Here is a 16,488-nt window from a genome sequence, read left to right as displayed (position 1 = left end):
GTGACAAACTGCAGTTGAACTTCACCTCCAAGACATGCAGAAATGACCCTGTGCAGGAATGCTGGTTGAGTGGTTTCAGGGCCGACAGTCCAGTCGTTCGGGTTGAACACTGCTTTGGTTGCAACAAACTGTAGTGGTAGAACATACGTCTGTCGTGCTTTGCTTCTGATCTTCTGCTCCGAGGTCGAGGACACTCTCCCAGGGGGGAAAGAAAAGAGGAAGTGCTGGGTGAAAGGAAAGCGACTTTACCCATCACTGACATACTTCGCAGCTGAAGCACCGCCATCTTGGGAGAAGAACATGGTGGCTCTTCACGGTCACCTGACTGAGGGACTTGAGTTGGATCCTGACTCAGAGGGAAACACAACACGGCGGAGAGGCCCTCCCACAGTACCTGCACACTCACAGCCAAGCAGGGGCTTGGCCCCAGCGGAGATATGAGAACAGGTGACTGTCAGAGCCACCAAGAGGGTGGGAGGCCTGCTGTTACCAGATCCCCCCTCCTTGGGTCACAATGCTGCATGAAGTCACAGAATGTTGAAGATGAAATAAAAGCGCTCCGAAGTCACAAAGTCGGGGGTGGTGGGCGTCCTTTCCACGGGGCCCCTGGGAACAGAGTCGTCCCACTCTCCTGGCTGAGCCGGGGAGGTAGTGGCCTCTCCCAAAAGGAGCTGGGGTCACATCCATGCATGTCCTCAGCCCTCCGAAGCCCGCTCTCCCCGGGGCTTGCTGGGAGGGAAGGGTAACTGCAGGTCCCGTGGGATTCACCCTGGGGCAGGGCCCACGCAGAGTCTGAGAGAGAGGTGAATGGGCAGGTGGGCTTCCAAGGGAAGCGGTTGAAGGGTGGTGAGAAGCTGGCAGCAGCCCTCGAGAGGGTCCTGGCACCATGGACAGTGACGAGCCTCTTGAGCCCGAGACCAAAGGTGAAAAGCACCCCATCTCTCACCACGCAGCCCTTCCGGCTGCCACAATGTCACACCCGGTGATCACTAGGACCCTGAAGCCCACTTCTCTCCTCACCTGGGACCCCCTAGAATTGGAGGATGCATCCTGTTCATTGACTTGGGTTCAGGACATGGCGGGTGGGGGGGGGCAGGAAGTGCTGACTGGCTCATACCGGATCTAGCCAGTTTTACATGTGGGCAGGTCAATGTCACATTGGTGGTTTGAAATCAATGACATTGGGACTATATATACCACATGAATTGACTAACACTGTCAATCAGGATGTTTTGGGTGTCATTGCTTTTTCTGGAGAACCAGTTGTTAGTTACCAGTATTCCACTGGGTGAACGGTACTCTAAAATTGTTTGGTGAGGCAATTAAGACCCAGATGCTCATCCCTTTTCTGAGGGCGCCCTGCAGTTCAGCCACTGAACTGCTGTCCACAAGGCCGCTGCTGGTACTCACACCTCACATCGCACAGACCTCGTGCCACAGGCTGGGAGATGAGTGTTGAGGCTTGGGTCTGCAAACATGAACTGAGACATAGACAGGCCTGCGTGGACTTGCCAGGAGCCCTGCCGTCCCAGAATCTTGGGACCCCAACCACAGACGCTCACCCCACCCCAAAAGTTGGTCAGCTAAGCTCCAACAGAGACACACCATGGCTTCTCCAAACTACCGAGTTCTACTGGTGCCAAAAGATTGAGCTCTATCTAGACCATGTGTGTGGCTTGCAGGAGCCCGTGTCTGGTCACGTGGACCAGCAGTGGAAGAACCACATCTAGCTAGTGCAGGGCCCTGGTATGAGGAAAGAATGGTTGCTCTCGCCAGCGTCTCATCAAACCAACACCTGGATTTAATCACAGCAATTAATTTCAGCCCAAGGGGTTTTCAAACCCCTCCTTCTTCCCAGTCATAAAATCAAAGTTGGAGTGGGAGGAAGAGAAGCTAGATCAAATTCTTAGGAATCAGGTTCTGGCCAGGCGTGGTGACTCACACCTGTCATCCCAGCACTTTTGGAAGGTGGAGGCAAGAGGATTGCCTGAGCCCAGGAGTTTGAGACCCGCCCGGGCAACTTGGCAAGACCTCATCTCTACAGTAAATCAAAAAAATTAGCCGAGTGTAGTGGTGCATGCCTGTCGTTCCAGCTACTTGGAAGGCTGAGGTGGAAGGATCGCCTGAGCCCAGCAGCTCGAGACTGTGGTGGCCGTGAGCATGTCACTACACTCCAATCTGGGTGACAGAGTGAGACCCCAACTCAAAAAAAAAAAAGGGGAATCAGGTTCTCTCTTGCTGCCTGGAACTGCCCCTGGTCCATTTTATTTTCCGTTAGACCCAAGCTGCTACCTACCCTGCCCCTTGCCTTCCCCTGCCCCACTTGTGTCTGACGATGAGGAGGCCTGGGCATCACCTGAAAGAGTTACAGCAGGCCTTGAAGCACACCCGAGCAGATAACAGAAGGGTCAGCCAGGGGCTGACCTCCAAGGCAGGCCCCTACAGGGAGTCAGGCAGGAGCAGCCCACCTCCAGGGAGCACAAGGGGTCCCACGGGTAAGGCAGCCAGGAGGCAGCACTGTGGGGGAGGGGGGGCTTGTAGGGCAGAGTCGCCCTGGCAGGGCTTGACACTGGGGGGAACCAAGGCTGCAACTGGGACCTGGAACACAGAGGAAGGAAGAGGAGACCGGGGGTGGGGGTGAGAGGTTCCAGCCAAGAGGCGGGCAGGTTTCATCCCAGAAACAAGGAGTTGAGTGTTTCTTTCAGATGAGACCAGAACCGAGCCAGCACTGCAGAGCAGTGACGAAACTCTCTACTGTGAGGCCGAAGCCCCATCAGCCCTTGGAAAGGAGAAACCAGCCCGGGAGAGTTCGGAAACAGACCTCGAAATCGAAGGTGAGGGTGGGCACCTGCAGGTGCGGGCAACTGGCTTGCCAGCATCCAGAAGCTGGGGAAATCCGGGTTCTGGAAATAGCTGCCCCGTTCCTCTTGGGTCCTCGGAGGCTCTTCCCAGCAAGCGTCCTGCAGGGGCCTGGGGTAGAAAGGTATCTTCGTCCTGCAGGCTGAGGGTAATGCCTCCCGCCAGCTTGTTGAAAGTCAAGTGAATACATGACTAGGGCTTTCAGGTCTTCTAAATGCTCCCACGTGTGACATTGTGCGCGACCTTTGCAACCCATAGTCCTAGGAGGTAGGCATCATTGCCCATGTTTAGCAGAAGAGGATGCCGAGGTTTTATAAAGAGATCAGACAAGTTGCCCAAGACAAACAGGAGCAAGCCAAGCCCACGTCAGCCGATCCCGGGTGTGCCCACGCTGAGGGGTGGCCTTCCATGCTCCATATTGCAGGACCCTCGAGTGCTTCTGTGGCCATCTTGCATCTCGGTGACTGTCCCACGCTCAACCCCGCGGCAAAGGATGACACTGTGGCAAGCTGCCCCTAAAATATAACAAAAGTGAACACAGAAAGGGTCAGCATCAAACTGAGTAGAATTAGTCCCGGGCATAAGACCATCCCTGCTTTGGCCAACAGGAACCTCTAATGACTGCACTTAGCAAAAAACACTATCCTGAACAGAAACTTGGGGCTCAGCCACCAGGGCTCCCAGGGCCCCAGGGCTGGTGCTGGGAGGCATGAGAAGCAGTCTGGGGGAGCATGGCAAGCTGACGCTGGTCTACAGAAGAGGAAGAGACAGAAGCCTGGTGTGCTCACCCACCCCCAGCTTTTTGGATCTCACCCAGAGGCTGTCCTGCATCCAAGCAACATTTGGCAAACCAGGGGGTGGGGGTTGCCACTAGCATCTCGTGGGTCCAGGTCGGGATCCTACCATTCACAGGACAGCCCCTCACAGTAGAGCATGATCCAACTCAAAACGTCGGCAGGACCAGGACTGAGAAACCCTACCGCCCAGGCAGAAGACCAGTTTGTCCTGTGCTTGAAGAATCAGCTTCCCCGCAAAGCTGCTGTCCTTCTCATAACAAAGCTCCCGTTGTCGGCCTTAGAATATTTGGTGTGGGTTGGCCAAAGGCCCTGGACTCTGAAGGAAAAGTAGAAGCAGAAACCCCAGAAGCCCCGCCGTAGGCTGGACCTACCGAAGAAGCGTACAACTGTGGGCAACCCAGAACCCAGGGAGACCGATGCTGTTATCCACAGTCAGGCTGCTCTAGCCTAAGGAGTAAAGGTCCACGGGGCTAGAGGAGAGAGGCAGGGCTGGCTGGTTTTAACACTGACCAGTTGTGTGTGGTTTGGGGCTAGATTGTCATTGGTGAAGTGGGGGAGACAGTTTTTGTGGGAAAAATGACACAAAATCTTTGACAGAGGAAAGCCCGCTGGAACGCAGGCATGCCTGTTTCCTGCTGAGTTGGGGGTCTTTCCGTCCTCCCTGACTGGCCACCTTGAGACACTCACGCTGTCCCCCTCGGGCTCTTTTCCAGCCAGCACATCTCCAAGTCCTTGGTGAAGCCTCGGTCGTGGTTCCCAAAACTGAACTAGCAAAACTGGAAAGTGATGTGGGGACACCCTCAACCATCAAAAGGCATCAGCTTTCTGACGACGCTGTTGGTCTTTCAGAGTGGCCCAGGGCTGGATGGAGGCTGGGCCTTTGCATGTTCAGCGTCGGATGTGGCCGGCCTAGGCAGGGGGTGAGGCCCCTTGCTTATTTCTCTCAGGAAGGCTTAGGGCCTGCAGCCTCGGGCCTCATCTCTTGCTCAAAGGGAGGTGTTCAACGGGGATCCTCTGGAGTCAGGGTCTCCCTCTCCCACCGCTAACTGGCCTCCGGGTCTGGAATTGGCTTCTGGAGCGCGTACTCACAGGGTTAGACACTCCAGCAATGGGGACCCTAGTCACAGGCCAATGTTGCCTGGGACTAGAGGGAAGATAAGGCCGGTGGAAAAGAAATCCGACTCCCACCCCCATCTTTCTCTGCAGATATCGAGAAGTTTTCCACCATTGGACAGCGGGAGCTGTACCTGGAGGCCTGCAAACTGGTGGGCGTCGTGCCCGTCTCCTACTTCCTTCGGAACATGGAGGATTCCTATGTGAACCTCAACCACCATGGCCTGGGCCCCAAGGGCACCAAGGCCATTGCCATAGCCCTGGTGGTGAGCATGCTGCTGGTGGGGGACAGGGCAGCGGCCTGAGACTCCGCAGGCCCCTCGGTGGAGCCTAAGTAGCAACCTTTGTGCCCGGCCTGGTCTCTGCCTGACTGCGAGTCAATGTCCCCAGCAGGCCCGGACTCCCCTTTGGCTCCTGGAAGGAGGCTGCTGGGACCTGGGCCTTAGAAGTCGACTCTCTTTCCTATTCAGGAAACAAAGGCGTCAGCCCTGGGCCCAGGAAAAGTGGCCAGGCCCAAGCACTCGTGCAAGGATGCAAACCAAACACCAGCCTGGGGCCCCACTACAAGCTCACCTTTATTTATTCATTCATTCATTCATTCATGCATTCGAGTCAGAGTTTCACTCTGTCGCCCAGGCTGGAGTGTAGTGGCACGCTCACAGTCACCGCAGCCGTGACCTGCTGGGCTCAGGCGATCCTTCCGCCTCAGCCTTCCAAGTAACTGGAACCACAGGCTCACGCCACCAAGCCCAGCTAACTGTTTGATTTCTTGTAGAGGCATGGTCTTGCCAAGATGCCCAGTCTGGTCTCGAACCCCTGGGCTCAGGCAGTCCTGTTGCCTCTACCTTCTAAAGTGTCGGGATTACAGGCATGAGCCACCAAGTCCAGCTAGAAAGAGTTCTTAACGTGCTATTTCAAAAGGACCTGAAAGAAGAAAGAGAGTTAGTGAATCACATAGAGAATGAGTGATTGAGAGGTAGGAGATGCTGCAGAAGGGTTGAGACAGTCGGAGACAAGCTTCAGCTAGATGGAGTCACCCTGGCTCTGTGAGCAGAAGTCTGAGAGGACAAGGAAGGAAAAGGCAGTCTTATGCTTCCATAGCTACTCAGTCATGAAATACTTGGCGGTCTCCAGGAAGCTTGACATACACTGTCATTGTTGGTTGCCAGAATATACCGCAGACCCTGCTTATCCACGTTTCACTATCCATGGTTTTCCTTACCTCCAATACAATAGGATATTTGAGAGAAAAAGACAGAGACAGAGAGAGAGAGAGAGAGAGAGAGACCCCTCATTCACATAGCTTTTATTATGATGTATTATTATTATTATTGTTCTGTTTTATTATTAGTTATTGGTACTCATCTCTTACCGTGCCTAATTTGCAAGTTAAGTTCTGTCATAAGTATGTGTGTATAGGAAAGAGCATAGGATATTGAAGTTTCAGTCCATCTGCAGTTTCAGCCTCCCCTGGGGGTCTCGGATGAGGGTGTCACTGTGTTCATTACCAGAATGAAAGTTCCTCATTCAATGGTTAGGCTACTGTTTTTAAAAAGAGTAACTTATAAAGATGAGAGGGGTCGGCCTGCGTGCTGTTCCTTTCGCATGGCAGCCCCCAGTGGCGTTGAACAGTGTCTTTGTGGGATACATGGTCTTAGTTTGTCATGTCCCCTCCCGCCACATACTCATTCTTTTTTGAAAACATGGTAGCATCTGCACTGAGCAGGTGCTCCTGAAGAAGTCTCATGAAATGTGAGACTGTGTTCTTTTCTGGGGATGGGGAGGAAAGAGCGAGAAGGAATAGGGCCACCCTGAATGGTCTGGAGGGTAGAGGGATGGACCCGGGGGTGTTGGGAAAATGCTGTCACCCATGAACTTCGTGGGAAACAATTAGTGAGAATGAGACCCTCTAGGACTCAATGAATCGCTGTGACACTCTGGAGGGCTGAACTTTTGTTTGCTTTTCGTACTGAGTAACTTTTCACATGTTCCTATTTCATTCTTGTGTGTTTTCCTCAACCCCTAGCACCATGCCTTTGCACTTGGAGCAGAGGGCCGGGGAATTGTAGTGTCGATTCTCATTTTCCCAGCCATTCCCTGTGTGGCATGAGTGCGGGTGGACCTGGTGACAGAGTCTGCTACTTCCTCCTAGAACTTGCCAGTCCCCAGGGTGACTCTGCAAGGGTCATTCAACCTACGTTTCTGCTCCATAGCGCTTAGCGGGGGAGCCCACCTGAGCCCTCACCCTTGCCTTTGAACAGGGCAGAGTTTTGTGCACTCTTGAAAGCTGAGATTGGAGGGCATTCCCTAGAGCTCTGGGGTGCCATCCTGCATTGCAGTAGCTTCATCTCTCATGGTTTCCTTTCACTCAGAGGGAGAAATCAGCACTCGGGCACCTCGCCACTTGCTGTTCCTGTCACTGCCTGGCGGCCTTGGAGAATGCACAGATCCACCGGGAGCAGTGGCTCATGCCTGGAATCCCAGCACTTTGGGAGGCCAAGGCGAGAGGACTGCCTGAGTCCAGAGGTTCAAGACCAGCCTGGGTAACTTGATGTGACTTGTCTCTACAAGAAATCAAAAAATTAGCTGGGCATGGTGGCACGCGTCTGTAGTTCCAGCTACTTGGAAGACTGAGGCCGAAGGATCACCTCAGTCCAGCAGGTCGAGGCTGCAGTAGCCAGGAGCATGCCGCTGCACTCCAGCCTGGGCAACAGAGTGAGACTCCAACTCAAAAAAAAAAAAAAAGAAAAGAAAAAGAAAATGCTCAAGACCATGTATCCCAAATCCAAATATGTATCTGTTCTGTTTGGAAACAAGGTAGGGAAGGGAAGAATAAAAGTTCTGGTTAAAGCTAGTCCCAGTTCGTCATGCTGCAATGCAAGTCCTTTCCTCTTTCTCCTCTTGCTCCCAGTAGGAATGCAGACTAGCTTGGATGTAAATATTCACTGAAGATGTAAATCTAGCTCCTTCCAAACTGTCTTGAGACCGCCTCCCATTAAAAGAGAGTACCAGCCAGACTTGGTCGCTCAGCCTGTAATCTCAGCACTTTGGGAGGCTGAGGTGAGTGGATTGCCTGAGCCCATAGGTTTGAGACCAGCCTGGGCAACTTGAAGAGACCTCATCTCTACAATCAATCAATCAGTCAATCAGCTGGGCATGGTAGCGCACACCTGTAGTTCCGGCTACTTGGAAGAATGACTGGAGCCTAGCAGGTTGATGCCGAGGTGGCTGTGAGTGTACCACCGCGCTCTCCAGCCTGGGCGACAATGAGACTCCAACTCAAAAGAGCACCAGAGCCAGGTGTGGTGGCTCACACCTTTAGTCCCAGCTACTCAGGAGGCTGAGGCAGGAGGGTCGCTTGAGCCCAGAAGTTCAAAGCCAGGTGGAGCAACATAGCGAGACCCCCATCAATAATTAATTAATTAATTATAATAATAAATTAATTCAAATTAAAATGAGAATATCAGATAAGACCTAAGCCTAAACTAGAAGAAAGACCACCGAAGAAAGCAAAGTCAACACTTCAGAGGGCTTCCTTGCAAGAATCTTGATGATTAAATACCCTTATTAAATGTATGTTTTCCTTAACCTTGGAGTAGGTCACACTTGGGCAAAATAGCTCATCCATGTGCCTCTGACTTTTCAGGGCCTCAGCTGTTTTGAGGACTCTGTTCTAAATTCTCCCAAAATAACCACACTGTCCTAGCTCGTTCCCTTGTCCCTTCCATGCCTGCAGAGCCCCCAGTCTGCATCCCACACCCACTCACATGGCTGGCCCCAGGTGAGCAGGGAGCAGGTTGGGTCACCAACCACATCTGTGTCTTCCTTTCGCCCCCTTGCCGGTTGCAGTCCAACACATCGGTCCTCAGGTTGGAGCTGAAAGACAGCAGCATTGCAGAGGAGGGTGTCCTGAGCCTGGTAGAGATGCTACAGGAGAACTACTACCTCCAGGAGCTGGTATGTGCCCGCCGCCCAGGCCATTCAAGATGAGCCAGGGGCCTAGCCTGGCCACCTCCAGACTGTCTGCCATCACTTACAGGCACCTGACCTCCACACATGGCTTCTCAGAGGAGGACCACACAAGAGGGGTTGGGGGGTGGGTGACTGTGTTCCCTGTAGCTGTAGGAAACCCTAAGAAACCATTTCTATCTGGACCTATAAGCCCCCAAGTAGATGCATTTACCTCTTATAGTTGCCATCAAGTGAGTTTTTCTTACAGAAAATAAAGACATGTGATAATGTCATAAAATACAAAGTGCCTGGAGGTGGCAGGTGGTGATGGTTGCACAACAATATGAAAATACTTTACCCTTATAAATGTTTAAGATAGAGCGGGGCGTGGTAGCTGACGCTTGTAATCCTAGCACTTTGGGAGGCCGAGGCAAGAGGATTGCCTGAGCCCAGGGGTTTGAGACCAGCCTGGGCAACTTGGCAAGACCTCGTCTCTACAATAAATCAAAAAATTAGCCAGGCGTGGTGGTGCGCACCTGTAGTTCCAGCTACTTGAAAGGCTGAGGCAGAAGGGTCGCCTGAACCCAGCAGGTTGAGGCTGCAGTGGCTGTGAGCGTGCCACTGCACTCCAGCCTGGGCAACAGAGTGAGACTCCAGGTAAAAAAAAAAAGGGTTAAGATGGGCGGGCGTGGTGGCTCATGTCTGTAATGCCAGCACTTTAGAAGACTGAAGCAGAAGGGTTGCTTGAGCCTAGGAATCCGAGACCAGCCTGGGCAACATAGCAAGACCCTCCCTATCTCTACAAAAAATTTAAAAGTTATTTGGGTATGGTAGAGCACACCTGTAACCCCAGCTTCTCAGGAGGCTGAGGTGGGAAGATCACTTGAGCCCTCAAGTTCAAGGGTATAGTGAACTATGATCACACCACTGTTCTCTAGCCTGGACCACAGAGTGAAACCCTGTCTCTTTAAAAAAAAAAAAAAAAAGATTAAGATGATAAATTGTATGTTGTGTGTATTTTACCATCATAGAAGGAAATTAAAAGAAAAGGCAGAAAAACCAATTAAGGCAATAATGGCTGGTTTCTAAAAAGACTTCCCCACCAGCCTCAAAAGGGAGTCCTACTTACTGAATCAATGAATGGAATTTACAATGATTATTTACTCTAAACTCATTTGTCAATTGTTTCACTGCCAGACTCATAAATGAAGCTGTTTTTTGAATTGGGTTTCAAAGCAAGCAAACAAAATAATGTGCTTATCTGAGGCTCCAGGGGAGGGAGTCTTTGGAGCCAACTTCAGAAAACTCAGACCAGCTGAGGGTCTCTCAGAAGGCACTAGAGAAACCAGTGGGTGCCAGGGGATGCCAGGTGCCCTGCTTCCCCTCTTTGTCCTTTGAAGGACCCAATGCCTCCACTCTGTTCCCCACGGTCCCCTCCCTCAACACAGGCCTCAAGTAAACCCCATCCATTGTCATTTGTTAATGAGGGCTCTTTACATAAGTGTTTTCTTGCCTTTAGAATATTTCCAACAATAACCTTGGTTTGGAAGGGGCCAGAATCATCTCAGAGTTCCTGGAGAGAAATACTTCTTCCATCTGGAACCTGAAGCTTTCAGGTGAACTCATGGACAGGGAGGCAGAGAAGGACACCAGGGGTATTGGGGGATGAGGGGGAATGGGGGTAAGAGGGCGGGGGGAAAGGACATAGACTCCACTGACCATCTACATCTAGCGATATAGATAATGTATCAACAGTAATTTATCACCCAAGCCAAATAGCCGTCCTTCATTAACTGGCATTGATGATAAACAGAGACATCTTGCACCCAACCATAAAATGTATTCGGTACTGTTAAGAACATAAAAATAAATAAATGAACATTTGTATATCTAACCGAGTTGTACCGCACATCTTGAAAATAAAAAAATTTTAAAAGAAAGAAAAATAAGTAAATAAAACATAAAAGAATAAATCATTGGGGATTTTTGGTGATTTGTTTAGAAAGCAGGATTTATTAAGAGGACAGCAAAGCTCTCACAGTGGAAGGGAACTCGAAAGGTTGCCCAAATCACTGTTTTTAAAAAGACCTCTCAAGGCCGGGCGTGGTGGCTCAGCCTGTAATCCCAGCACTTTGGGAGGCCGAGGCGAGTGGATTGCCTGAGCCCACGAGTTTGAGACCAGCCCGGGCAACCTGGCAAGACCTCATCTCTACAATAAAAATTTTAAAAATAGCCTGGCGTGGTAGCGCACGTCTGTAGTTCTGGCTACTCAGAAGGCTGAGGTGGAAGGATCACTGGAGTCCAGAAGGTCAACACAGGGGTGGCCGTGAGCATGCGTGCCATTGCACTCCAGGCTGAGCGGAGGAGTGGGACTCCAACTCAAAAAAAAAGGACCTCTCCACCTGCTACCCCCTGCAGAAATTTCTAGAAATGAAGAAGAGATACTCACTGGAATGTACGCAGGTGAATAGGATGGGTGAAGAGCACACTGGCCATCTTTGCAGCATAGAAATATAAAGACCTAGAGAACGTAAAAGATAAAATAATATCCAAGGAGGAGTAGACTCCACATAGCTAACAGGAGCTCAGAAGGAGAAGAGAATGAATGGGCAGCGACGTTTGAACAAATTGCAGCTGCCAAGTCACCTGAACTGATGAATTTTCCCATGCGGGATTCTTCACAAGTCCTAAGTGAGCCATGTAAAAAGAAATTTGCATTTGAATATATCATGGAAAAATGCTTCAGAAAGAAAGAAGGGCTTAAAAGTGTCTATGAGAAAATACAGAAAGAGAGTGTGTATTTTTGAATGTGAACATTATGACATGTCAAGTTATATTCTCCAATTGCTCTTGTTTCACTCTACATGTTTCTTGGATTTCTTTCTATGTCAGAACAAATAGGTTGTTCTCATTCCCTTGAACTGCTGGGGAGTAATCCGTGTTATGGATATAGTATAGTTTATTTCATGCTCCCTATTTGAGAGAGGAAGGAATTGAGGTCATTTTCAATTTTTTCTATCTTTCAATTAATGTTTTAAAGGACTTTCTTGTACACACATCCTTGGGGTACATGTTCTTGTATTTCTAGACACCCAGGAGCAGAAGTACTAAATATAAAGATGTCTCTATTTTTGTGAAGTTATAAATTGATTTCCAAATTCCCTTTATGAAGATGTACCAGGTTACAATTCTACCAGTGAACTGTCTGCTGTTTGTGAATCACAATGGTTAAAAGTGTGGGTGTTGGCCAGGCTTGGTGGCTCAGCCTGTAATCCCAGCACTTTGGGAGACCGAGGTGAGTGGATTGCCTGAGCCCACGGGTGGGAGACCAACCCGGGCAATTTGGTGAGACCTCATCTCTACAATAAATCAAAATTAGCTGGATGTGGTAATGTGCACCTGTAGTTCCAGCTACTTGGAAGGCTGAGATGAAGGATCACTAGAGCCCAGCAGGTCAGCACTGATGTATGCCACTGTACTACAACCTGGGCGAAAGAGTGAGACTCCAACTCAAAAAAAAAAAAAAGTGTGGGTGTGAAGTCACAGTGTATGGATTCAAGCCCCAAATCTCATTTTGTCATTTATAAATTAAGGATAATTATATTACATACCTCAGACAGTGGTTGTGAAGATTAAGTGAATTAAATAAAATCTAAAACAATTAGAACTGCACTTAGGACATAATCACTATTATTACTTTATTACTATTGCACATTCTATTACTAATGAAATAGAACATCCTTTCAGATGCTAATTTTTATTTTTATTTCCTCTTCTATAAATGCCCTTTTTTTATAAGGAATTTTGTGTGGAAAAACGTCAATTGTTACATTGGGCTGTTTGTATTACTGTTAGGCATTCTTTACATATTATAAATATTCATACTTGAATGTCAGAAAGTTATATATGGCTTTGTTTATGGTATTTTCTTGTAGGGAAGTTTGTGTCTTTTATTGATGTGAAATGTATTAGTCTTTTTCCTTTATTAACTTGATTTTTGTAGTCTTGCTTAAACACTGCTTCCTATTTAAATATTATAAAAATATTTTCCTGAACTAGGATTAGTGGCATATGCCTGTAATCCCAGTGCTTTGGGAGGCCAAGGTGGGAGGATCCCTTGAGCCCAGGAGTTTGATACTGCATCTTGGAAAAAATCTGTTGGGATTTTGATTGAGGTTCTAGATAATATTCTAGATTAATTTAGGAAAGAATCAACATATTCACGATATTGAGTCTCATCATTTAAAACATGGTTTAATCCCATTCACAATAGCTACAAAAAAAATGAAAAACTTTGACATCGTCCTAACCAGAGAAGTGAAAGACCTTTTCAATGAAGACTATAAAACACTGCTCAAAGAAATCCAAGAAGACACAAACAAATGGAAAAACATTCCATGCTCATGGATAGGAGGAATCAACATTGTCGAGATGTCCTCCTACCAAAGGCAATCTACAGATTCAACGCAATACCCATTAAGTTACCAACATCATTCTTCTCAGACCTGGAAATGACAATACAGAAATTCATATGGAAACATAAACGACCATGAATAGCCAAAACAATCCTTAGCAAAAGAAACAAAGTGGGAGGTATCACACTTCCAGACTTTAAACTTTACTGTAAGGCTACAATAATCAAAACAGCCTGGTATTGGTACAAGAATAAGCATATGAACCAATGGAACAGAATAGACATTCTGGAACCAAAACCTCAAATTCTCAACCAATTCATCTTTGAAAGAGCCTCCACGAACAACCACTATTCAGTAAATGGTGCTGGAAAAACTGACTGACCACATGCAGAAGATTGAAACAGAACCTCTGCCTATCACCATACACAAAAATCAATTCTAAATGCATCAAAGACCTAAACATAAAAGCTCAAATTATAAGAACCTTAGAAGATGCAAGAAACACCTTTATGGGAATTGTAACTGGCAACCAATTCCTGATCAAAACCCCAAGTGCCCATCCCATAAGAGATAAGATAGACAAGTGGGACCTCATCAAACTGAAAACCTTCTGCAAAGCAAAAGAAACCATCAAAAGAGCGGAGAGACAGCCCATGGAATGAGAAAAAATGTTTGCCAACGGTATATCTGACAAATGCCTAATATCCAGGATCTACAAGGAACTCAAACGTGCTGAAAGGAAAAAAACAAACAGCCCCATTAAAAAGTGGGCAAAAGACATGAATAGACACTTCTCAAAAGAAGACATACGGGCAGCCAACAGACACATAAAAAAGTGCTCAGCCTCACTAATCAGAGAAATGCAAATCAAAACCACGTTGAGATACCACTTCACCCCAGTAAGAATGACCATCATTGATGAAACAAACAACAAAGGATGATGGTGAGGATGCGGAGATAAAGGAACACTTCTACACTGCTGGTGGGAATGCAAACCAGTGCAACCTCTTTGAAAAACAAAGTGTGTTGATTTCTAAAAAAACTAGACATTGACATTTCATATGACCCAGCAATCCCCCTTCTGGGAACATACCCAGAGGAACTCAAATCATTCTACAAAAAAGATACCTGCACAGGCATGTTTATTGCAGCACTACTCACAATAGCAAAAACATGGAACTAACCATGTTGCCCATCAAAACTGGATTCGATTTTTTTTTAATGGTATATATACACAGTGGAATGTTACATAGCCATAAAGAAGGACCAACACATGGACTTTGCAGGAACTTGAATGGATTTAGAGTCTATTATACTCAGTGATCTGTCACAGAAACAAAAAACAGAGTATCACATGTTCTCACTCATAAGTGAACCCGAACATTTACTCTAATACTATAAGAAAATTGGTAGTAGCGGGATACTGCTGGGATTGAGGGGTGGGGGACACCGCATCATTAAGGGTACCTGACCTCAAACCAGGCAACGTGGGGACCAAAGGGAGGCCCAAACTTTACCTGTATGATGACCATTAGTATACCTAATCCTGAATTGTACTCCACATCTTTAAAAAAAAAAAAACATAGTTTTTCTCTGTTTCTTATATTCTACCATATTTTATAGCCTTCTTCTATTATATGCTTTGTGTATCTCATATTACATCTATATCTAGGTCTCTTATCACTTCACCTTATGTGAACACATGGTTTTTGGGGGTTTGGGGTTTTGTCGTTGTGGTTTTGTTTTTGCGTAGAAGCACTCTGTTGCCCAGGCTGGAGTGCAGTGGCAGGATCACAGCTCACTGCAGCCTCAACCTCTTGGGCTCAAGCAATCCTTCACCCTCAGCCTCCCAAGTAGCTGGGACTACAGGAATGCACCCAGCTAATTTTTTTATTTTTATTTTTTTGTAGAGACAAGGTCTCACTATATTTCCCAGGCTGGCCTCAAACTCCTGGGCTCAAGCAATCCTCCAGCCTTGGCCTCCCAAAGTACTGGGATTATAGGCATGAGCCACTACGCCCAACCAGAATTTTTTTAATTACATTTTCAATTGGTTATTACTAATTGTCAATTGGCTATTACTACTTGTCTGAAATCTATTAATTTTTATATACTGATCCTATATGCAATTTCTTTATTAAATTTTCTTATTTGTTCTAATTAGTTAATTTTATTGAATTATTAAGATAAGTGATCATACCTGCAGATAATGGGAGTTTTATCTCTCCTTTCTAATATTTATAGCTCCTAATGATTTTTCTAGTTGCATTGGCTAAGACTCCTACCACATGTTAATCTACAGAAAGTTTTTTGCAAAAAATACAAATTACTCAACCAACCCCATCCCAGGTTACTGAATCAGAATCTTTGGAGGAAGAATTGGAATCTGTATGTTATCAAACTTCCCAAATGATTCCCTTACAACCAGCTCTGTGCTCTTTGTAAACACTGATGAAAACACCATAACTAATAATCACCTAATTAGTAATCACAATGATTAATAATAACTGACCACCTAACTTTATGCTTTGACTAGCTTTTTTTTTTTTTTTGAGTTGGAGTCTCACTCTGTCACCCAGGCTGAAGTGCAATGGCATGCTGATGGCCACCGCAGCCTTGACATGCTGGCCTCAGGTGATCCTTCCACCTCAGCCTTCCAAGTAACTGGGACTACAGGCACATGCCACTATGCCCGGCTAATTTTCTGATTTATTGTAGAGACAAGGTCTTGCCAAGTTTTCTGGGTTGGTCGTGAACCCTGGACTCAGGCAACCCTCTCACCTTTGCCTCCCAAAGTGCTGGGATTATGGGTGTGAGTCACCATGCCCGGCTTGACTAACTTATTATCTCATTTTATTGGACTACTAACAGACACAACCTAGCAAGTATTTATGTTTTGATGAATACATTCATTCACTCATTCATTCACCCAGTAGGCATTTATTACGTACCTGTTTTGTGCCAAGTACTATTTAGGTGCTAGAGATACAAGGATCATTAACAGCTCAAAGGTGAAAATTTTGGAATAAGTGTCTGTGCCATGTGCTTCCCAGAAATCACCAATGCTCTGTGCTGCTCAGCAGGACCAGGACCAGAGCAAGGTGAGCGAGGCACTTGCTGGTTGCAAATTGTAAGGGGATACCAAAAAGTAAATAACATCATAATGCTAGTCTTGAATTCCTGGGCTCAAGCGATCCTCCTGCCTCAGCCTCCCAAAGCATCCATGAGCCACTGCACCCAGCCCAGATCCTGTCTTTCTTTCTTTCTTTCTTTCTTTCTTTTTTTTTTTTGAATTGGAGTCTCACTCTGTCACCCAGACTGGAGTGCAGTGGCCGCTCACAGCCACTGCAGCC

At 47.4% G+C, this 16,488-nt stretch overlaps 1 protein-coding gene across 1 annotated transcript in view; it reads left to right on the top strand.

Annotated features, from left to right (window-relative positions):
- The first annotated feature begins 685 nt into the window (after positions 1-685).
- The window catches only part of LRRC74A (leucine rich repeat containing 74A), a 32,903-nt gene continuing 17,100 nt past the window's right edge, over positions 686-16,488 (top strand). The window contains exons 1-6 of the mRNA XM_021710517.1: positions 686-752; positions 855-923; positions 2,706-2,834; positions 4,863-5,035; positions 8,619-8,726; positions 10,240-10,336. Coding sequence (XP_021566192.1) covers positions 686-752; positions 855-923; positions 2,706-2,834; positions 4,863-5,035; positions 8,619-8,726; positions 10,240-10,336 — 643 coding nt within the window. The remainder of the gene's footprint in view (positions 753-854; positions 924-2,705; positions 2,835-4,862; positions 5,036-8,618; positions 8,727-10,239; positions 10,337-16,488) is intronic.

Source organism: Carlito syrichta, unplaced genomic scaffold (assembly GCF_000164805.1).
Source record: "Carlito syrichta isolate Samal-C Ts95f unplaced genomic scaffold, Tarsius_syrichta-2.0.1 Scaffold289318, whole genome shotgun sequence".
NCBI lineage: Eukaryota > Metazoa > Chordata > Mammalia > Primates > Tarsiidae > Carlito > Carlito syrichta.
Note: the sequence above shows the minus strand (reverse complement) of the source record. Positions and strands in the feature narration are given on the sequence as shown.